The sequence below is a fragment of the Gadus chalcogrammus genome, chromosome 22 (genome assembly GCF_026213295.1).
Source record: "Gadus chalcogrammus isolate NIFS_2021 chromosome 22, NIFS_Gcha_1.0, whole genome shotgun sequence".
NCBI classification, from domain to species: Eukaryota; Metazoa; Chordata; class Actinopteri; order Gadiformes; family Gadidae; genus Gadus; species Gadus chalcogrammus.
In genome coordinates this window covers 6,015,733-6,039,054 of record NC_079433.1, presented here as the reverse complement: position 1 = coordinate 6,039,054, position 23,322 = coordinate 6,015,733, and the positions used below count along the sequence as shown (strand labels likewise).

Genomic DNA, 23,322 nt, shown 5'->3' with positions numbered 1-23,322 from the left:
TCCGGCCCACGAGAGGGCGCCATGCCTTGCCATTCCCCAGCTGGACCCACACAGTTTCCCAGCGACAGGCACATAAAATAATGAGCAGATCCTAAACACTAACTTTATCTGTCCGATTTGGAAACATTCACAGCGACGTGTGTCCTCTTTGAACCCCTAAACCATGGAGCAGACTGCGCCTAAAAGGTGTGTACACTTTGATCCAGCGTCAAACCAAGGCAGATTCTGACATAAACTAGCGTTCGTTAGCTTAGCTGTCTCTCAACATTATTTAGCCTAGTTGGTTATTGATGATTAAATTATTCGCAACTACTTTAATTGTTCCTTCGTTTCCTCAATTGTGTTTTTCTTGTGTTGACATTAGTGTGTTGAGGAGCCTTGACAGCAGGTTTATCCTGGTACAGACATCATGGATGTATCCATAGCTGTCAGGCTAATAGAAGTTAGGGTATTTTCCAATGGGTGATCAACTTTTTCAATTTTTGGACTGCTAAAATGTTGCACTGGCTGCAATGTAAGAAGTATTCCTACTCGTTGCCACGCATCACTCCTCTTTGGTCAGTGAAGCTGATTCTGCCTTTATCAGCAGATCTGTATGATCTGAGTTTGTTACAGTAGGTTCCTTTTATGAGGTTGTGATTTAGTATTGGTCATAATTGCTTGACACTCATTTCATATAATACAATGACTTTATAATTCCTATTTTGGGCTAATATGTTGGGGAGTTCACTTTCTTACTTGTGTACCACTTTGTATCCACTTCACAGCAAGCTGAAAAAGCTCAGTGAAGACAGTCTGACCAAACAACCGGAGGAGGTGTTTGATGTCTTGGAGAAACTTGGTGAAGGGTAAGCTTGTCATTTATAGATCCAATTGTTTACGACAAATGTTTATAACGCTTGTGTCAGCCTCACATAACCAATCACTGTGAAGCTTCTTATGTGTTCTTGATTGGTATTGTAATGGTCATCATGTCGTTTTGCTAACAAAAGGTATTTGGGTGAATGTATGCCCATGCACTGCTTTTTAAAATTGAGTTTCCTGTCTCTGTAGCTCCTATGGGAGTGTGTATAAGGCCATACACAAGGAGTCGGGCCAGGTGGTGGCCATCAAGCAGGTCCCTGTGGAGTCGGACCTGCAGGAGATCATTAAGGAGATCTCCATAATGCAACAGTGTGACAGGTAGGAAGGCCCTGCTTCAATGCCCTTACTCTCTCTTGCAAGTCAACAAATAAGTTGCTACATTATCCCATCGTGTAATAGTGTTTTCTAGGATGATCTGTTAAAAAAAATCATGTTGTTATTATTTTGAGTGTGATATGGTTCCACGAAAAGTGTGAAGGGAATGTTCATTTTTGTACGATTTTCATTTTCACTGCTTGAATGATGTATTAAAAATGTTGCATTTATTGGTGTCTGACGCAAACAACAAATCCTTTAGAGTAGACAGCTTTCACAATTAAAGGTTATTCTCAGTTCTTCAGTTTGAAGTGCTAAAGGGAACTTGGTCAGTTCTTGCTACACCACCTAATTGTGTTTTTCTGCCACTTCCCTCCAGTCCATATGTGGTGAAGTATTATGGAAGTTACTTTAAGAACACAGACCTGTGGATCGTCATGGAATACTGTGGAGCAGGCTCTGTGTCTGACATCATCAGGCTGCGCAACAAAACGGTTGGTCACACACACACACACACACACACACACACACACACACACACACACACACACACACACACACACACACACACACACACACACACACACACACACACACACACACACACACACACACACACACACCTTTTTTTTATTGTGTGTGTGGGCAATTGGTTTTTTTTAATTAGTTGATGTGCATGTATCCAATAACTAGTGTGCTTCAGATAATGTCATTTTTATGTTAATAAGTAATATCAACAGATTGCAATAATGAAAACACACAAAGCCAAATGCTAGACAAGAGGACAATTAATAGACAATCTATTGTGAATCTATCCAGAATCATGGAAGATGCTCATCACGAGACTTCTGTGAGGTTAGCGTATCTCTCACCCCTAATTGACACCCCACACGCTGCCCCCATTTGATGATCGCTCAGCTAACGGAGGACGAGATCGCCACCATCCTGAAGTCCACCCTGAAGGGGCTGGAGTACCTGCACTTCATGAGGAAGATCCACCGGGACATCAAGGCCGGCAACATCCTGCTCAACACCGAGGGGCACGCCAAGCTGGCCGACTTCGGGGTCGCCGGACAGCTCACGGTAACACCACTACCATGTTGCTCAACCACGGCACCATCGCACTGCTGTCCATCTCTGGGAGGAGGGAGGCCCCAGTCTGCGCTCCTTCTCAAGGGTTATTTCCTGATAGTTGAGGGAGTTATTCCTTGCCCTTTGGGGGATATCATCAGTGGGGGATATTAAACATATATATGGCCTGTAAAGCCCTTTGAGACTGTAGCTGTGATTAAGGGCAATAAACCTTGACTAGACTTGGGGGAGGGGGGGGGGGGGGGGGATATTTATATCGTCATTGCCTGTACTTGATGCCCACATTCCTCACATCCAGTCTGAGATCAATACAGCACTTGGCATCTAATGATGAGTGTCAGCTATATCAAGATAATGTATGTTATTTATATTAAGATCATGTATGATAGTTACATTGGTATTTATAGAGGAGGTGTGGACTTTGTGGAAAATGACTGTGTGTGTGTGTGTGCGTCTGTACAGGACACCATGGCTAAGCGCAACACCGTGATCGGGACCCCGTTCTGGATGGCTCCGGAGGTCATCCAGGAGATCGGCTACAACTGCGTGGCGGACATCTGGTCCCTGGGCATCACGTCCATCGAGATGGCGGAGGGCAAGCCCCCGTACGCAGACATTCACCCCATGAGGGTGAGTCCACCCGTGATGCACCGTGATTCACCGTGGGGGTGGGGGGGAGGGGGGGGGGGGAGAACCAGCTCACAAGCTCACAAGTGGGAACAGGAAGTGGTTGGTGACTCAGGGTAACTGGAGTTGTCTTTTGGGTGATTGGTGTAATTGGTTTATTATCCGTTATGTCGCGGTTGTTTTCCGGTGAATGGTCCTTCTGTTCAACGAAAGCCTCATGACATGGCAAGGGTGAGTCTGCCTAGCATTGAATTATTGTTACAACGCAGGTAAATCGTAGTGATGATGTAAACATGACAAAGTAGCAGCCGTTGCAGCGCTGTCAACCGATTGTTGTTGTTGTTTTTTTGCCTTTCTTTCAACTGTGACCTTTGACCCCTCGCAGGCCATCTTCATGATCCCCACCAACCCGCCCCCGACCTTCAGGAAGCCGGAGCTCTGGACGGACGACTTCACAGACTTTGTGAAGAAGTGCCTGGTGAAGAACCCGGAGCAGAGGGCCACCGCCACGCAGCTGCTGCAGGTAACACACACTCCTTCACTCCTTCACTCCTTCACTCCTTCAGTCACTGACTCACTCCTTCACTCCTTCACTCACTGACTCACTCCTTCACTCCTTCATTCCTTCACTCACTCCTTCACTCCTTCATTCCTTCACTCACTGACTCACTCCTACACTCCTTCATTCCTTCACTCACTCCTTCATTCCTTCACTCACTGACTCACTCCTTCACTCCTTCATTCCTTCACTCACTCCTTCACTCCTCCATTCCTTCACTCACTGACTCACTCCTACACTCCTTCATTCCTTCACTCACTCCTTCATTCCTTCACTCACTGACTCACTCCTTCACTCCTTCATTCCTTCACTCACTCCTTCACTCCTTCATTCCTTCACTCACTGACTCACTCCTTCACTCACTCCTTCACCCACTCCTTCACTCCTGCACTCATTCACTCACTCCTTCACTCAATCCTTCAGTGACTGACTGGGTGACCTGGGCTTTTTCCAACTGACGGAGTATTTCTAAATACTGATAGAAATGATTATGATGTGTTTACACACAATGGTGCATTTGTCCGTCTTTTGGGGATCCCAGTAGTGACACCTTGAGAGTGTTGAACCACAATCCGTGTTGTTGAACTGCTCTGAACTTCATGATGTTGTTTCTTTATTCACGTTTGTGTGTGTGTGTGTGTGTGTGTGTGTGTGTGTGTGTGTGTGTGTGTGTGTGTGTGTGTGTGTGTGTGTGTGTGTGTGTGTGTGTGTGTGTGTGTGTGTGTGTGTGTGTGTGTGTGTGTGCTTTGCAGCATGCTTTCATCAGCCAGGCCAAGCCGGTGGGCATCCTGAGAGACCTGATCACCGAGGCCATGGAGATGAAGGCCAAGAGGCAGCAGGAGCAGCAGAGAGAGCTGGAAGAGGAGGAGGACAACTCGGTAACACACACACACCGCACAACACACCCCGCGACACATTCACACACACCGTGATCGGAGGGTTGGCCGTTTTCTTTTTAGGGAATACTCCTACCTCCTTCCCTCCTACTTCTGGTATAAGGAGACGGAGTAACAAGTCCGGTGGAAAATGCCTGATGTTCACACTGCTTTGGTCGCGGTGGTTTTTAAGAGGAACGATGAGTCAGAGCTTATGATGGTTCTGATGAGTTCCTCAGTCGGTTATGATGGTTTTGGCTTTTTCCAAGTAAAACAGGATGTTAGGTTGGAGGGAGATGTGATCGGATGCTTCATTGGGGAAAAACTGGAGTGGTTACTACTTATTACTGCAAGAAGGCCAGGGAGAAGCGGTGTAAAACATATGATGGAATGCACAAAGCAACACTATTTGGGAATTGGTAATCATACCAAGCCATAACTGAACAACATTTATAACATATTTATTTTCAATAATCTATTGACTTCTTCTCGATGAGCGTAAATATGAGTGTAAACTGTGACTGAAACCCCTATTTTTAGAGGACCATAACTGCCAAAATAAGAGTCAAACAGCCGTTTAACGCGTCCTCTTTAAACTCTAGTTTGGCCCGCTGAGGCCTGCTCTCCTAGCCTGCCTTGGCCCGGGGAAGCCGCCGTCATTTCCTTCAGCACCAGAGGCCTGGTCACCGGGCCTAGTTCAACTGACTGGTGTCCGCGCATCCTTAAAAAGTCTTAAAAAGTCTAAAATTCATGTTTCTAAATTTAATGCCTTGAAAAGTCTTGAATTCGTTACAAATGTCATATGCTGGTCTTAAATACTGTAAAACAAGGTCTTAAATTAGTCGGGGCAGGACTTTTTATTTTTTTATTTTTCTCGTGGGACTTTTCAGGAAGGACATGTAGAGAGGCTTCTTTCTTGATAGCTGCATAAACGATTATCTGCGGGCTTGCCAGCTAGTCTGCGACAATGGGTAGGTGAATGAGTCTCATTGAGTGACACACATGCTATGCTTGGGTTATAATACACCGGGATCCCCCCCCACCATCGTGTGTTTTAGGTCTTGAATTTCATTCAAGGTGGTATTAAAAAGGTCTTAAGAAGTCTTAAATTTGACTTGCTGAAACCTGCAGATACCCTGTAACGCGATTGCCTGCCTCCAGTCACTTCCCCTGTCGTCATGCTGTTGAACCAGCCAATAGCGCGCCAGGGGGAAAAAGCCAGCTTGGTGATCGGAAGCAGAAAGAATTGTATTGCTCTTCTCCAGACCCTTCTGCAGGGCGAGGGGGGGGGGGGGGGGGGGGGTACCCAGTCTACCGCTCTCCATGAATAACGAAGCATTGTGTTTCCTCTCAGGACGAGGAGACGGAGGTGGACTCCCACACCATGGTGAAGTCCGGCCCCGAGGGGCCCGGCACCATGAGGGCCACGGGCACCATGAGCGACGGGGCCCAGACCATGATCGAACACGGCAGCACCATGTGCGAGCTGGACCTGGGCACCATGGTCATCAACAGTGACGAAGAGGAGGAGGAGGAGGAGGACCAGAGGTCCATGAGGAGTGAGTGCTCTGTGTTGAGTTAGTGGGGGGGGGATTTTCCTTCGGGGGTCCAGGGAGGTGTGGAGGTCCAGGTTTAGGGGGAGATTTGATCTTTGAAGTCATTTTTAAAAATTGGACTGGCGAATTGCCCAGCCTGAGAACCAGACCACGAACTTGTGTTCTGTTTTGCGCTCTGAACTTGTGTTCTGTTTTGCGCTCTGAACTTGCGTTCTATTTTGCGCTGGTTTATGCCTCGGTGCCCCTTGATGATGCCCCTTGGAAAAACGGCTACAAATTTAATCTTTATTAATTTAGTTATTAATTCCTGCTGAACCATAATGGATTGACTACATTCGGTTTCGAAAGACGTCAACGCCTCGAGTGAATGATTGTGTATTCTTTGCGGAAAAAATGTCATGGCCGATCACTTCTGTGTATAACGTATTTTTTCTAATAAGTCGACGTGAATCGATTTCCCACTAACGGCTTTGTCTCCCCCCCCTCCCCCGTCCCCCCTCGTCCCGTCAGGGCACCCCACGTCCACGCAGCCCATGCGGCCGTCCTTCATGGACTACTTTGACAAGCAGGACTCCAACAAGGCGGCGCAGCAGCAGCAGAAGTACAACCACAACCAGCCCCAGGAGCAGCCCGCCTACCACATCCAGGCCAAGAGCGTCTTCCCCGACAACTGGAAGGTGCCCCAGGACGGCGACTTCGACTTTGTGAGTTACGGCTGACCCGGTTCTGAGATGGCGCTTCATGGGCCCTCATACCTGCTCTTTGTCATATTAGTTACAATGCGGTTGTTGTTGTTATTAGTATTTTTTTTTTTGCCAGAATATTATAATCCTTCTAATATTTCCCTACAGGGTTTAATAGAAGGAATACATATTATAATTGTCTTAAAATTATCCAGTTTAATAAATTGGATATATATCTCGGTGACTTACAAACCGGTCCTCTGATCTGATTCTCAGTCCAAACACAGGCCTGGCTTCTAAGCCAATCAGGAGCTCGATCTGCTTACGTGTCTCACCCCCCTGTCCGACCCTAGCCCTGCGCCCTGAGCTTCCCTCCCTCATGTGCCATAACCTCTCTCTGCTCCTCTTCTCCATACTGGGCCCTCAGTTGAAGAACCTGGAGTTTGATGAGCTGCAGATGCGTCTGACGGCGCTCGACCCCATGATGGAGCGGGAGATCGAGGAGCTGCGCCAGCGCTACACCGCCAAGCGCCAGCCCATCCTGGACGCCATGGACGCCAAGAAGCGGCGGCAGCAGAACTTCTGAGCGACTCTCCCCCCACCCTCCCCCTTCGCGGTCCGACCTTTGGTAGCCTGTACGTCCCTCCTCCTCCTCCCCCCCTCAACCCCCCCCTCCCCCCCCCCCCCCCCCCCTCCAACAATCACCCCGCTCGGACAATCTTATTTTGGCACGAACGGGATCGTTTTCCCACAGCAAGACTCTTGAGAAACAATGGCGCGTTCGTCTCTGCGATCGTTCTGGATCCGCACGGGAACGGGTGGCTAGCTTGAGCTACGATCGCTAAGTCGCAGCCGCTGGAGCTACGATCACCAGCGCAGGGCCGCCGAGGTACACTCCCGCCGAGGACAGAGCGGACGGTGGGCACGGCTCGAGGGGGATCGCGAGGTCGTTTGTCCCTTTTCTTCTCAATGTTACAGCCCGCACGTCATGTACACGCGTGGGCCTCGCTACTTTGCTTCTCGTGGAGTCTCTGACTTTGTGTACCGCCACCAACACTCCAGGATAGTCGTTGTTTTATTGTTTTATATCAGCTCCCACTACAGCCAGCACAGGATCTCGCCACTCAATTAAATGCTTGGATCTTTATTTTTATTTTTTTTGTTGTTGTTAATCCTGGAGCCACTTAAAACAAAACCTAATGAAGGAGAAATAACGTGGCAGAGTCGTAACTTTATCACTGCGTTATTTAACTTGTGCGAGGTGGAGAATGTTAATAGACTAATTGATTGCATTCCTCCCTTTCTGGAAACATCAGCAGGAAGGTTAAGCGGCCAAGCTGACAAAACTACCAGGCGTCTAATCTGCTGCTTTTTGATGTAAAAATATGTAAAAGAATTTAGTGTGTCCCTAAAACAAGCTGTGGAGCTTCGCCTATGACCAAAGACAATCATGAAGAGGATGATGATGAAGAAGAATGCCTAAAAATGTGGTTGAAAGCGGGTTTTCAAAAGGAGGAAGTGATGTGATCCGAGTTGGAGAGATCGGACGATAAAGCGTCTTCGCTGGCTGGTTTTCATATGATGTAATCTATTGGGAAAGCCGGAATGTCGGTGGAAATGGGTTGGAATGATCTGGAAGGAGGGAGAGGTCCCAGACCTCATAGGTCTAGGTCTGGAGTGGTTCATGGGCCATGATATTTTAACATTTCAGCTTAATCCTTTGTGATTTTTTTTTTTGATTTGATATGTGAAATGATAAACCACCTTCTCGTTAGCCTCATAATGCATACTTTATAAAGTGCACATTAAGTCTCATGTGTGATTTTGGTTTTCCTTTCATGCTAAACAATCTTTTTTTTGTGTATACAATTATTTATCTTTTTCCATTATTTATTTTTCTTTGGATGGATCAGTATCTCGCTGATTTACCTTTCACAAGACATTCACATTCCTCCATCATTCTGGTCATACTTGATTATTTTCTTCTACTCTTTTGATTTATTCAAGGGCTCTTTCAAAATGGTGGCCTCCTCCCCTTAAAAAAAGATGCATGTTTACAAAGCGATCGAACCCTGAGGTCAACGCACGGGAACGTAGATTGAGTGAACTATGTCGGAAAACAAGTGTTGAAAATACTCTTCGACCATTCGACATACAAGTGCCACTATAAACTCATGCTTCGTCATGGTTTCAGTTGATGGTTTTAAAATGGCCTGACTAGATCCAACTTCTTTTCTGCTAATTTTATTTGTATTTCTATCTTGAACTAAAGATTTGGTGTGTTGCCATTTTTAGTTTTAGCAAGAACTACAATTGAAGCCTGAAGTGATTTCACAAATTGCTCAATTCATGTCACATCTCACTGGGGGGAACACACAAAAACATTTAGACATGCATGCCCGTTTAATGTAATCATCTTTTAAGACTTTCTGCATATCTTTTCATTAACTGCTAGATTGTATTTGGAGTTCATGTCAACCAATGTTCGTTGAATATAGTTGACATCTCATCCTTTCAACACATTCTGAAGTCTTCAACGTATTGGCAGTTTGGAATACTGTATTTTATATTTTCAAACCGGCTTTTCTTTCTTTACTTTTTGAAGCACTAGTTAAAAAAATACTCGCTAACACATTGGCTTTTATTTGACAATTTATCAGAGGGAATGTTTGGCCGTGTTTCTTGCTAGTTTGTGACGTTGCATGTTTCTGACGGTTATGATGGGGGTCATGGTTATGATGATGTTTTGCTTTAGAGGAATTATATAGAAAGGAAGAAAGCAAGAAAGTGCCTATACTGGCAACTTGGCAAGTATGGTAGGCTAGTATTTATTCAAAGCTGCCTTTTGTCAGTTTTTAACAAGTGCAAACAATTACAATGATTTTAGCAGTTTAAAAATAAAGGGTTTGCAATCCGCAAATTCTGCAACATTTAATCCAAGTATAATTTAGACGTGTGTATTTCACAATATCTTCAATGTAGTTTGTACATTTGGGTGGAGAGTGGAATGTAACCATATGTTTGAACTTAATTTATATTTTCTTTATGTTTTGTCGAAAGTAATAAAGGTATAAAGGCAGTGGTCGCTATACGTGTTCTTTCTTGCATTCATGTGACATGACGGTTGATTTGTCACAAAGGATTAGTAAATCAATTGTCTTGTGCAACCATCAGAGGGAAGACTCGTTACCGTACTCCCACTATAGATCCCCTTTGCAGAAATGTACTTTATGTTTAGACGTAGTGTTGTTTACCTTTAATGTCACTAAACCAACAACTAGTAGGCCTATTCCCTCAACGTAATGCCTTTACTTTGTGTAGATTTGTCACTTTTAAATAAACCATAGCAAACCGCCTTTAAATAATGCTGGCTCTTTGGTGTAAGACATTACGGTAAAGACACAAATATTAATCTGCTCTGAATTTAAATTCCCACTCCTCCTCGGTAAACTACTGAAAAGTATTTTGCGCAATGTCTATCGTGCTTAGAAGGTTCCTTTCTACCGACTCGGCCCCGGCGGCCATCGGACCATACAGGTAAGACAACATATGTTAGGTATCTCTATGTGTATACTAACATGCGCTCATAGGCTACCTTGGCTGCAGAGCGACTAATGATTTGGTTAAACACCAAATCGACCTGGGGGCGGATCATGGTATTACAATAACCTACATAACCCTTTTGAGGGTCAAATGTTGAGCAACTTGGGAGTAGTCTCATTTGACCGGGACTCACACGAGGGTTGAGTTTTGAGTAGAGCAGTAGACCTACTATCATGGAAGCAATCCGTCGTCAGATCCCATACACTCCAAAAGCACCTGTCAGACAGGGCATCTACAGGTAGTTCTGTTCAACATGCTTCTTTGTTTAAATTGCGTTTTGTGTTACTTTATAGCAGGGATACGGTGGCATTCAGTCCGGAATTTGATTGTACACATATGAAGAACACGTTAACCCTTGTAACTAACTAAAATGACATAATTGACAAGTTTGTTTGTGTTCTATGCATGGACCTTAGAAAAGGTTCTATGCAGGCTTGATTTGACGCCATTCATAAATTGAATACATTAGGGGCGGGGACCTGATAACCAATCGGCGGCCGGTTGTGTGTAGAAGGTGGAAGCCCGTTCGTCCAAATTCCTCTTATCTCCAAGTGAAACCGAACCAAACCAAAATCGATTAATATTACGCAGCTCTGGAATGTCCTGAAATAAAAATAAATTATAAATAAAAAATAAAGAAATGTCATCAGGTCAAAGCGGGTCAACCACGTCTCTGTACGTTCGGTCCCATCGCATGCATCTGTTGTGCTCCGTTTTCCCCAGCCAGGCGGTGGTGGTTGGTAGAACCATGTACATCTCCGGTCAGATTGGACTCGACACGGTCTCTGGTCAGCTGGTGGAGGGAGGAGTCCAGGCCCAGGCCAAGCAGGTAGGACGGGCTGATGGATGGATGGATGGATGGATGGATGGATGGATGGATGGATGGATGGATGGATGGATGGATGGATGGATGGACTGAGTAGAGCTGACGTCAATACATCTTGGTTAACATTTTTTAAAGGGTACTGTGACGAGAGTAACTCAAGTAAATTGAGTTTAATGTGGTGTCTTCAAATCTCAACCACTTTAAAGTACACATTAGGGTAAATTCACGAAGTACAGGAACATAGAGTTGACGTGTGTTCGAAATGTCTGTTTTTACCAGGCACTCACCAACATGGGAGAGATCCTCAAGACTGCTGAATGTGACTACAACAACGGTAATAGGCTTTGCTTTGCCTTCCTTCTCTTCTTCTTGAATTCCCATTGTATTTCAAGATAAAAGTTATCACTATCCGAAACCATCATGTATCTGTTTCAGTGTGTAAGACCACCGTGTTGCTGGCGGACATTAATGACTTCAACGCCGTCAACGAAGTCTATAAGACCTGTGAGTCCAAACCCAACACACACACACACACACACACACACACACACACACACACACACACACACACACACACACACACACTCTAATCTACGTGTTACGAATGCCTTGGAGTTACAGCCACAACATGGAATGGTCCACTTATATCTCAGCTGCTGAACTCCATGGAAATGCTAAGGTATTTGGCAGCTGGGTTCCCCCTCACTGGCCTTGGTAGACCATCTGCAATGTGGTGCCCAAGGAAACAAACGACAGGGACGTGTGTGTGTGTGTGTGTGTGTGTGTGTGTGTGTGTGTGTGTGTGTGTGTGTGTGTGTGTGTGTGTGTGTGTGTGTGTGTGTGTGTGTGTGTGTGTGTGTGTGTGTGTGTGTGTGTCTCCTCACCACATGAGGGAGTGCCTCAACCAGGAAGTCTTCTGATGTTAAGAGACGCCATGGCCTTGTTATTATAGATGTCCGGTCAAGCGGACATTCAGTCTCTGGTCTAGAGTGAGCCAGACCAATTCTTCTGTCTGATCCGAGTCTTGATAATAATCATTTAAACTTAAATTTAAAGGCTAACCTGACCCATTCTCTGCGTATAATCTAACCCTGGACCTCATGTATACAGTATATTGATAATAGCCTCTTTGTTTGTCTTGTGTGGTGTTGTTAAAGTGAGTTCTGTGATGCATGGCACTGCCGAGGTTGGGAGTTTGATTTCCGCTGGGGGCCGACCCATGCTGAGAACGAGAGCACTCAGGGTCTTGCAGGACCCTTTGGATAAAAGCATCCATCAAATGGAAAATACCATATTTAAAACGTGTTGACACCTTCTAATACGAAAAACCTAAGCGATGTTCTCCTGATTGGAACAAGCTGCCTTACAATACGGGAAGAAATGACCCGTTTCTCCTCCAGGTGAGCTGCGTGTTTGTCTAGGTTGACTAGGTTGACGAAACAAAAGAACAAAAACAATGACCTGCTAGGGCGAATCCCATCGCCATTCCTCTGTAACCAATTATCGGCTCAACCGTTTCACAATTCATTATACCGACACGCCCGTCTTTTGAATGGCTTTCAGCTAAACCTGTCTGTTTCCATCGCCGAAAACGATACGTACACAGGCCGCAGTAAACGCAGGTCAGCCCCCCCCCACCCCCAAGCCGGTGCCGTCCACGTACTTCCTCTTGGCTCACAAAGCCCCAGGCGGTAAGCCGAGCCCACGGTGGCGCGGTGACTGGTAAGTGGAAACCGTCCTGTCAGTCAAACAGAGGTAACCTAACCCCCCCCAGGGCCTCTCCGCGGTTAACCCCCCTGCCCACACACTCTCTCGTACGACGGCCGAGCGACCCGCCCTCCAGCCCTCCCGACCCCGCCGTCCGCCGCCACAACTTCGGAAAGACAAACGCAAAAAATCGGAAACTCTCTCTGACCCCGTAACGGGAAGGGACGAGTATAGTTGGGTCATACATATGACCCAACTATGAACTATGAACCACCAAGTTCATCAAACATTAGTGAACTGAGGGCTCAGGAGCTTTAATCATATTTTCTGGCTAATTTTTGCCATTTTAATATCAGAAGACACATTTAGTCTTCTGATATTAGTATCATGTACATTTAGCGTTATGTTTTTTATGCCTACGGTGAAACTCTTCCAACTGCTGTGTTTGACCTTACTCTCATTATGTTATTCCTCCTCAGTCTTCACCAGTCACTTCCCTGCCAGAGCAGCCTACCAGGTCGCTGCTCTACCCAGGGTAAACACACGCACACACACGCACACAGACACAGACACAGACACAGACACAGACACAGACAGACAGACACAGACAGACAGACAGACAGACAGACAGACAGACAGACAGACAGACAGACAGGTGGCTTACCTGCTTGTTGCAAAGATATTAAGATTTGTTTTAGTTTTGTTAACCTCTTAAAGGTCCCATGACATGCCACCAGGGGGGTCATCCCTATGTTCCCCAGGTCCTATGTTCCCCGGGTGCAAAGGGTTAGGGTCAGGTTTAGGGTTATGGTTAGGGTTAGGGTGAGGGTTAACCCTAAACCTAACAGTAACCATAACCAATCGGAGGAGAGACATTCTAACCAATCGCAGGCGAATCAGAGGCGAAAACGGCGGTACTTGCCCCTACCATCCTACGAAATGGTAGGGGTATATGTTTCCCGGTCACATACAAAGCGGGGAACATAGGACCCGGGGAATCTGGTGGGTGTGTCCGCCTAGATGTGTAACAGATAGATGAGCACCGTTTGCTACAGTCCACTGGGTAGGCTGGTAGACTGATCTATCCAGCATACATCTAGGTCCCACTTGTGATGTCATGAGAGCCAGATTTTTCTAAACGGCTTGTAACGGCTGATCACACTCACACCTGATGGCATGTCATGGGACCTTTTGAAATGTCTACTTGTCACTTTCGGGTTTTATAACCAATCGTTCTCCCTCTCTCTCCAGGGTGCTCTTGTGGAGATTGAAGCGGTGGCGGTAACGGGACCCATCAGTGATCAATGACTAGACGGCCCCCTGATACACAAGTTATAGTAGACACACACACACACACACACACACACACACACACACACACACACACACACACACACACACACACACACACACACACACACACACACACACACACACACACGGTATAACATACACAGTTCTCACCTGATGACGTGGTTATTGCATTCCCATCCAACTCCAGCATCAGTGCAGTCATTTGGACTACCCCCGGACCTTGTTTGGTTGGCTGTGCCTACTTATGTAATGGTACAAGCCACATTTTTCCTTTCTTAAATAAAAAAGAAAAGTCACAAACTGTTTGCTTGTACTGCTTAAAAAGCGCTTTATTTTGAGAAAATATATAGCGATTAATTGGGAGTCTTTGGACACAGCCTCTTTCGTGGTGTGATTTATGACATGTAAAGTGACATTTGACTGCGTTTCTCACGGAACAACACGACAATCATAAATAAAAGTGACTTTGAATGCTCACTCTTATCTCATGGTGGCCTGGATGAGATGCAGCGCCTCATGTGTCTCCATGCTTCCTCAGACCCAAACTTCAAACCACACTACAGAAGCCGTTGAACAAACCTTATGAAAAGTTTGGCTTTGTTTTATGCATATTGCGCAATAAGGAGGATTTGGTTAAGCTCATGGAAGTTAAGTATAGACGCATACAGTGTCATTAGTCCGTTGTATGATTAGCTTATTTTTTGGGGGGGTCATAGAATAAGCGACAGATGCCAAAAAAAATAAAATAATATATAGTATAATCCTAAACAATTTTGGCTTTATTCACTCGGAGGAGTGGAGAGGAGATTGAAGCGTTTTCGTTGTTCAAACCTCAAAATGATCGGCATCCCTTTAGAATAACATTCAGTCACAAGTCATTTATAAGCCTTGAGTTAAGGATGAACTAATCATTTACAGAACATTAACATACATTTGTAGATGATTAATAAGTGCTATGGTTCCAATTCTACTGCCACGGTGTGCCAGGTGTGATGTTGCTTAACCCTTACTGGCCATGTGAGGAAAGGTGTCCACCCAGATGTGTGATGGATAAATCAGCCTGCCAGCCTATCTGGGTGACTGTACCAACTGGCAGGCTGATCTATCCATGGATCCATATGTCACTAGAGGGGTCGATTCTAACATGTCTTGTAACGGCTATCAATATCACACCTGGTGGTAATATAGGGTCCCTTTTAAAATAGCATGTATCAATCATCAAAAAATGAATATTAATTATTGTTAATGATTAGTTTAATTTTTATTATTTCATCATTTACTAAAGGCTCATAAATACATGGTTTGTCTATGAATAGTTCATCATTAACTTAAGGCTAGTACCACAACGGTATTGTAAAGTGTTACCAAATGATCTTCACAGAGATCTCCTTTTCAATAGTTAATTTAGATTGCAGTAACAATTCATGAATCAAGTCCCAAGTCCTTCCATTCTCTTAAAGTGAAAAAACCTACTAAGTGCTGTTTATTATTGAGGAGACTGTGTTGCACTAGCGTCTGACTGGTTCAGACCGGTTTCGACCAGGAAGCAGACACTAAGAAGTCAGGTCCGCTAAGCTACAAGATGGCGGCCGTTTGGGTTCGGTCACTACAGGGTTTGAGTAAGTGACCGTGCAGCTCTGTAGTACATATGTACCCTGCCAGTACATCGCTGTCAGCAGAAGAGGGAAATAAAAGGCACAGTGGTGATGGAGAGAACCCCGACTGAAAGAAATGATCACGGGGTCCGCATCTTGGCAACAAAAGCAATGTCTCTTTACTAAGACAGCCGACCACTCACACACACATTCACACAACACGCACCCACACATCTGCCCAGAAATACGTGGTGGAACGGTCTCGTTGGAATTCCTTGCTGTGGTCGTCAACCTTAGGTGCCCTTCACTCACTGGGTGCTAAACGAAGCAGGGACAAAGAGAGGGAAAGGTTGAATGGTATCTTATGATTAACTGGGCAGCTCATGACTTATGGACGAGTCTAATGCGGCACACCACTGCTTACCTGGTGTCTCCTCTACACTCGGCTCTGATTGGCTAGCGGCCGGGGCCTCAGCACTTCCTGGAGAGAAAATATATGTAAATTATAAAGATGTAAATTGATACGGCATAGGCACTAAATTCATGTAGAGTGTGAGGCGAACAATGGCGATTACAATAAACAATCTTCATTTTTTATGTCGATAAAAAAACAATAAAAATGGAAAACAATCAAATGTATTTGCTCGAAAGAACCCTGGATTACTAACTTCAAAATATCTTATCGAAGTCCATCTCTCAAACCCTTTTGACCCAAAACAATACTGCGATGTGACACTTGATCTAAATTTGGCTGTGAAACCCAGGCAGGCTCAGGGCTAGCGGCGATGCTATCGTTTGTCACTGCCCGCGGCCCTGTGCATGTCTTAGCGTTAGCTAGAGCTAGCGGGCTCTGGTTTCTCCGAAGACTCAGATTGCACCGTAATAGCCGCACACTGACAACAAAGTGCTGGCAGGATTCCCACTTCCTGAGGTCTGTCCCCAAGCAGATCACCTACAGAGAAAATCAACCTGGATTCAAGACGTCTCCGATGCCCAGTAGCAAATAGTGGACATGATCCACTGGAGGTCCAGCAAGAGTGGAATGTTGTTTTCATAGGACCAAAGGGCTTTTATTGTGGATACTGAGAGAATTAAACACATTCAGTAGAACTCGATGAGAGATAACGGCTATGGACATAAATATAGGGACATACATGTCACATTCAAGTTTGAGTGGACAATTCCACAGGTTACAAATCATCAAATTAACTCACCACCACATGAGCAACTATTTGATGTTCACATCAAATATTAGCAATTAGCCTACATTTAGCTATTTTATCATCGCCTGAATTTCCTGTCTGATGTCACTGACCAGTGGCCATGAACAGAAAGGAGCCACAGCCACAGCCACTACAGCATTCCTATGTGTAACTATTTCGCCAATAAGGAAAGGTGTTAATCCAAAGAGACTCGCAGTGAATTCAAATACAGGTCATAAAGGAGCCGGTAGGGGTTGGGTATCCTGCTCAGCGACGCCTACAGGTTAAACTGTGGACATCGGGCATCGAACCCAGTACCTGTGGTCTGAGAGTCAAACACTAGGATCCACTATCATGCGCTATCGAGTGTCGACTCCCTGCTCACGCAGTGACGCAACGTCTTAATCATCCCTCGACAACAACAAAGGCATTTTTTCATTTGAATTAAACAAACTAGAAGATAAGTAAACGTGGTCATCATCGTCTTGTGGCCATCTGGTAGTTTGCATGAAGAAGAAACGAGTGTATCCATAGAACCAATGGAATGATTGTTAGGCAGCTTGTTAACGTTTCAGCCCTCATCTGCCTAGAGTTATCAAGAGAGTGAAATATGAATGCGGTCAGCAAGGCTTGGGTTAGTGTGCTGTACCATTCTCCCCTTCTATGAATCATTCTCTGTTGGATGTAAGAGCAGCCTGTATCCATTTATTTAGCCCAATAGGAGTATCCATATGCTAGCACATCACTTCGCGACAGTATGTGGCCAGGGTGGGTCAAAAGGTCTGACAATACGGTCTGTTAAGGCTATTTACAACTATAATGATTACATCATTAGTCATCAGATTTTGATCCAAAGTGACTTGTTGTTAAATTGCCTCAAGGATGCCAATTTTACGGGGTTGCAAACTAGAACCGTCTCTGCCTTTAAACCACTAGCTAGCCTGTCCTGCTCTACGCCCTGTCGTGTAGCTGTTCCTGGCAGTGTTTCACCACTAACCACAGAGCTGTCTCCTGACCGTGGCTGTCGGTCAGGAGCTCCAGTCATTGGTCTTTCACTGTTCCCTCCTTCTGCCCTAACACGTCATTATGTCTGGGTCACATGGTCGGGCAGAACTGAAAGAAGACGGCTAGCAACCAAAATAGATGTGTACATGTCTCTCTGATGGGGGCGCCATTATATAAGCTGTGGGGTCATAATATGTCGTGTTTTATAACTTTAGTTGTGTTCTGTCAAGTTGTTTGGCATGGAAAATGCTGTTTCTCTCTTCTCTAACAAGGGTAACCGAAAAGGCACACAGGCACATCAAATATATGGGATGCTCAATGCATTGTGTGTGTGTGTGTGTGTGTACTGGTAGATGGAGAGAGGGCTCAAGGCAAAGCTAAGAACTACTGGAGATTTAGTGAAGCAAATTAGGGGAAATGTGGGGAAAATGGTGTTGCACTTCTGTCAATGGTCATTTAATAAAAAACACCCTCATAGCCTCCTTAACCAAACCACAATTGAATCTCAAGCACAAACATATGTATGCCATCATGGAACACAAGTCCCAGCAGAATAACAATAAGGCAGACCATCCATTCAGAGACGGACATCCATTCACCTCAGTGTGATGTTCGGGAGGGGAGGGGTTTACCCATTGGCCATTACGAGGTCCGTCCTCATTGTTCTCCGCAGGGTCATGTGACCTATAAACATTATTCTGTGTCAACCCCCCTGTGTGTTCATTAACAGCCTTAAAGAGAGGAGTGTGTTGGATACTACCTGGTTACAGCCATTGTAAGGGGACCGGGGAGAGGGATCTGGGGAGAGCCAAATATGGTGACATAATTCACCAGGGCTCGCGCTCGCTCTCTCTCTCTCTCTCTCTCTCTCTCTCTCTCTCTCTCTCTCTCTCTCTCTCTCTCTCTCTCTCTCTCTCTCTCTCTCTCTCTCTCTCTCTCTCTCTCTCTCTCTCTCTCTCTCTCTCTCTCTCTCTCTCTCTTAACCTGCAGCTCAGGTTAAGGCTGGTCAATGAAATGTTTACGTTGGCTTCCTCAGCGGCCTCTGCTCCAGGTAGAGCATCATTCGGGAGATACCTACCGACTTCAGGGAGTTGGGAAAAAGACTACAATAATTGACATGCACATCCGATTGGTGCTCTCCCTATCCTTGAGTAGAAATCGACGAAATCCCAAAACCAACATATGGTTAAACTGTTGGTTAAGTATTTTCTCGAATTTGTAGAAATTCTCTTAACATCGCGAAAGAAATCTTTCCGAAAAAATAGTGAAAACTCTGGTATCTGTGGCTGGGCAGGCCAGTAATAAGCCTAAGCCTAATAAGCCTCATAAGTCATATAATTAAATTGGACCGAATGACATGTTTGGACTGCCTGTTTACCTACCGGCTTACCTAACCGGCTACCTTTGTGCATGACCGGAGTCTTCCACAAGCTAGTCATGTGTGGAGGCCTAAAGAGAGGGTCGGAATCTTTCCGGTCGGATACTTTCAAAATCTAGATCACTCTGGCTTGTTTCTCATAATTACCGATACTCCTCTATTAAATACAGTGCTTTATTTTGTTTTTCGGCAAATGAAAAAAATAAACCCCTAAGATTCAACATGAATGTATGTATTGTATTTGTATGTAATACAACGGTACCACTAATACCCAGTACCTGGAGGTCTTAGGGTAGACTAAGTAAATAAGTCAAATGTTTTAAAGAATCACACGAAACGTGTGATTCTAACGTGGCCAGTCTACACAGCGTATGCTCGCCTATTAAGCGCTTACAGATCTCTGTATCCAGCCACCTGATTGGCTGAAAGAAATTAGAAGCATAACAAAGTGAAACGACACGTACCCAAGATGTCGGCTCGCGTGCCATCAGACTTTAAAGAGGAATCTAAACGATGATTTGTGAGACGAAAACGTACACAGCGCTGGTTAATTCACGCCATGTCCTAATTTAAACTAGTAATGGTGTGCGTGCTCACCACCGATTCCGCTGTGTAAGAGCAGAGTTTAATAAGTAGGGTCAGGAGAGTTGAGTAATACAATAGTCAAATGGGAAATTTGCAAGTGAAACAGGCAGAAGATTATGCCATCTGACCTTCAGAGCTCCCTGTATCCCTGATCCTCTACTCCACTTAGGTCATCATTCCAGTTTCACTGTTTTCCTTTTCGTGCTGCTTCACTGCACTGACGTTTACCTTGAGCTGCTGCTGCTGCTGCTGCTGCTGCGGCTGCTTCTGGGGCCACTGCCTCCGAGGGCTCTGCGGGACTAGCGGCCTTTGCAGAGCTAGTGGCCTCCGCGGAGCTAGCTGCCTCTGGTGAGCTAGCTGCCTCTGTGGAGCTAGCGGCCTCTGTGGAGCTAGCGGCCTCCGCGGGGCTAGCTGCCTCTGCGGAGCTAGCGGCCTCCGCGGGGCTAGCTGCCTCTGCGGAGCTAGCGGCCTCCGCGGGGCTAGCTGCCTCTGCAGAGCTAGCGGCCTCCGCGGGGCTAGCTGCCTCTGTGGAACTAGCGGCCTCTGTGGAGCTAGCTTCCTCAGCTAGGCTAGCGGCCTCCGCGGGGCTAGCTGCCTCCGCTGGAGCTGCAGGAGAAGCCTCTCCAGAGACCACCCTCACCACCGGGGTGGGGGCCGCTGCCTCTCCTACCACTTCGGCCCCCTCTTCAGGCTGGGCCGCAGCTGGGGTCGCAGCTGGGGCCGCAGCTGGGGGGTCGTCTGGTTTAGCCCCGCCCTCCCCGACGGGTGTCTGGTCAGGGATGGTCTCGCTGTCCTCGGCCGTCGGACCCTTCTCATTGGCTGCTCCTTCCAAGGTGGGCGGGGCAGTGTGGAAGACAGAGGGATGAGAGGACACATGAGAATGAATTGTTGCAAGGCAACAATCTATGTAAAACGGTCACACCTTGGACAACCTGTCACAACATTTGAGGATTCAATGCTTTTGAAGGTACGAAATTATGAAAGATTTGTGACGCAGAATCCAATGGGAAAACATTTGTATTTAGTTTAAGGAGCTTTCTTATATAATTTCCTACTTCCTCATACCCAAAGTTTGTCAGTAGGGCTGCTACCTTTAGTCTTGAGTGAGGGGAGGGCCATATGTTACTAAGCAACTTTTTTCTGCTCAGTTGACAAATAAATGCAACCAGAAAGAGTTAATGATTAGGCATACCTATGAATTATTGCAGACTAACATTGCCTGCCTAAAGTTGGCCCTGGAGCCACAGTTTATAACTGTTTTATATATCCCTTTAATTTGCATGGAATATATTACTTTGGTCAGATATCTATAGATAAATGTATTTTCATGATGAGCATTATCCTTATTCAAATGAGGGTTAGTGGCAGGAATAAATCCTCCTAAATGGAAAAGGGAAGTTACCTGATTATAATATTATATTGGATAAGACAATATTTGATATTGATAAGAAAGAAGTTAAGTGTTGGTTTATGTCCTGTATAAACTACACACCACCTTAAACGAGATAAATAAATAACTGTAAGCAACTGTTTCTCTTCCTGAACTTTGTTTTTTCTGTTTTTTTCTGTAGTTCAATTGGTTCAAAAAGAAGAAGCCCAATATATAAAAACCTACGTATTTTGCTTTACCTTCAAACTAGTGCTTACAGTAGCCCTAAACTTCATCTTACACATACTACAATGAAGGGTCCAGTGCGGATCGATTCAGTAGGCCTATTTCCTTTTTGAAACCTTAGACTGTCACCAAATCCCCCCTGCATACCACTGTCCTTCTCCCTGGCAATGACAGGGCATAGGCGCCAGAGTTAAACTATTAACAAATAGATGTTCTTCTGTTGTTCTGCACTTGAGTCAATAAGGATTCTGACTTTAGTACCAGTTATAAAAACCCTCTCTTGCTGGGGAAGATATAAACACGTTATGTACTAATGTAACACGGGTCCTAATCTGCTTAATATGACAGTGAATGTGTCCTGGACTGTCTCGTCTTATCAACCGCATAATTCAGGATGAACTCGTATAGTTAATAATTGTTTGAATGTATTTCTACCATACCGGGATTGTTCATGCAGGAGCCTACATGTTATAAATAGGATATAGAAGAAAGAGATGGGAGACGTGATACAGGCATTGCTGTTGAAATAATAAACGTACCTGTGGTGCTCGCTCCGTTGCTCTCTTCGTGTTTAGCGGCCGGTCGATTCGGATCCATTGCACTTGTTTGAGAACTTGAGCATCCCATTCTGTCGTTTGCACATAAGCACGGATGTTTCAACTTAAAGGTTTGAAGTACTTATGATGACGGTGCTCTGGTGAATAACCTGCATGTAGTTTATGTCAGCGTTATCTCATGCAACCAGTCCAGCCAATCCTTTGGAGTTAGAGTACCAACGCAAAATTCCGATAATAAGGCGCGTAGTGGCGCATGGTTCAAACAACAAATAGACGGGTTTTGTTCCAACGGTGACTGCGGTTTACAATTTCAAGTCGTGGCAATCGGTCCACTTAGGTCCGAGGTCTTTCCTCCCTGACCTGTCACCGACGCAAGTGGAAACATATGGTTTTGAACTAGGAGTTTGTGTCCAGGAGAATGGGACGTGGATCCATATTTGATTCAGCTGGGCGGAGCGGAGAAAGTGAACCGCCGCCCCCGTTCCCCTTACCAACCAGAGTCCTCCGGGCAGGAGAGACGGCCTTAAGGGTCTCATTTAAATCTTCATAATTTATAAACATATATAACAAAACGGTGCAAACAGAAATACATGACATATAGACGATGAATAATGAGGCTTATTTTTCTTTTTAAAAGAATAAGAATAAAACGCAAATGTAAACCAAGAAAAAATAGATAGATTGTATAGATATTTAGGCCTGAATAAATGTGTTTTGAGTCGTACTTCTCTTTTGCAAATTGTCACCCTAGTTTGCTAATGTACCATGCATAATAATATTGTATGCATGGTGTGTAGCCTACTCTTGGTTCGTTGATACACATGTATTAGGCTACTCAGGTAATCTTATGTATAGCAGTCCGTTACAGCAGAACATTGTTTAGTTGCAAGATATATTTTACTGAATAAAGTAGAGATATATTTTACTGAATAAAGTAGAAAAAGGGGATTTCTACAGTGGCTAGTCCACCATAAGGATTTGAACCTACAGATCCTTGCCCACAACATGATTGGTCGAAAAAAATAAAAAAAATACGTAGCGAAAGAATGTCAAACGACCAGTTCCCCTGGATCAGAGATAGTCTACCACAATCGTCTTAGATTTTAAATATCATCTAATTCTGATATGTGAGACTATACCCAAGGCCGCCTTGGCTTACCTGGGCTGAAGCCCCAGGCCCTACGACAATAAGGGGTCTATGAGCTGCACGTATAATATATGTATATAATTATTTTTTAATATTGGCTCATGGTATGCCCCCGATCGGTGTAGGCCCCTTTCTTAGGGCCTACAAAGATCAGAGGCCAATCATGAGCCAAGAATATACAAAAAAAAATAACATTGCTTTGTAAATTGTCGAATTT

The 23,322-nt window shown here is 45.1% G+C and overlaps 3 protein-coding genes across 5 annotated transcripts; 2 read left to right on the top strand and 1 right to left on the bottom strand.

Moving 5' to 3' along the window:
- The first annotated feature begins 13 nt into the window (after window positions 1–13).
- On the top strand, window positions 14–7,227 carry stk3 (serine/threonine kinase 3 (STE20 homolog, yeast)). Its single transcript, XM_056582804.1, has 11 exons — window positions 14–186; window positions 768–848; window positions 1,054–1,182; window positions 1,559–1,673; window positions 2,098–2,262; window positions 2,734–2,901; window positions 3,284–3,421; window positions 4,210–4,335; window positions 5,687–5,891; window positions 6,399–6,592; window positions 6,999–7,227. Exons 1-11 carry the CDS (start codon window positions 164–166, stop codon window positions 7,155–7,157), a joined length of 1,503 nt encoding a protein of 500 aa, XP_056438779.1. The 5' UTR covers window positions 14–163; the 3' UTR covers window positions 7,158–7,227.
- A 43-nt stretch (window positions 7,228–7,270) lies between these two features.
- On the top strand, window positions 7,271–14,111 carry rida (reactive intermediate imine deaminase A homolog). 2 transcript variants are annotated; one of them, XM_056582880.1, is made up of 6 exons: window positions 7,271–10,108; window positions 10,898–11,003; window positions 11,280–11,334; window positions 11,436–11,504; window positions 13,187–13,242; window positions 13,959–14,111. In XM_056582880.1, exons 1-6 carry the CDS (start codon window positions 10,044–10,046, stop codon window positions 14,013–14,015), a joined length of 408 nt encoding a protein of 135 aa, XP_056438855.1. In that variant the 5' UTR covers window positions 7,271–10,043; the 3' UTR covers window positions 14,016–14,111. The 2 variants fall into 2 exon arrangements, with proteins under 2 accessions (XP_056438855.1, XP_056438854.1); XM_056582879.1 differs by lacking the exon at window positions 7,271–10,108 and adding an exon at window positions 10,264–10,412.
- A 193-nt stretch (window positions 14,112–14,304) lies between these two features.
- LOC130375790 (neurofilament heavy polypeptide-like) lies at window positions 14,305–22,425 on the bottom strand. Of its 2 annotated transcripts, none has more exons than XM_056582878.1 (4): window positions 21,941–22,425; window positions 20,015–20,605; window positions 16,041–16,097; window positions 14,305–15,934 (listed from the first exon to the last, which is right to left on the bottom strand). In XM_056582878.1, the coding sequence occupies exons 1-4, from the start codon at window positions 22,026–22,028 to the stop codon at window positions 15,921–15,923; spliced, it is 750 nt and encodes a 249-aa protein (XP_056438853.1). In that variant the 5' UTR covers window positions 22,029–22,425; the 3' UTR covers window positions 14,305–15,920. The 2 variants fall into 2 exon arrangements, with proteins under 2 accessions (XP_056438853.1, XP_056438851.1); XM_056582876.1 differs by having other exon boundaries at window positions 14,306–15,934; window positions 20,015–20,611; window positions 21,941–22,424.
- Window positions 22,426–23,322: the final 897 nt, after the last annotated feature.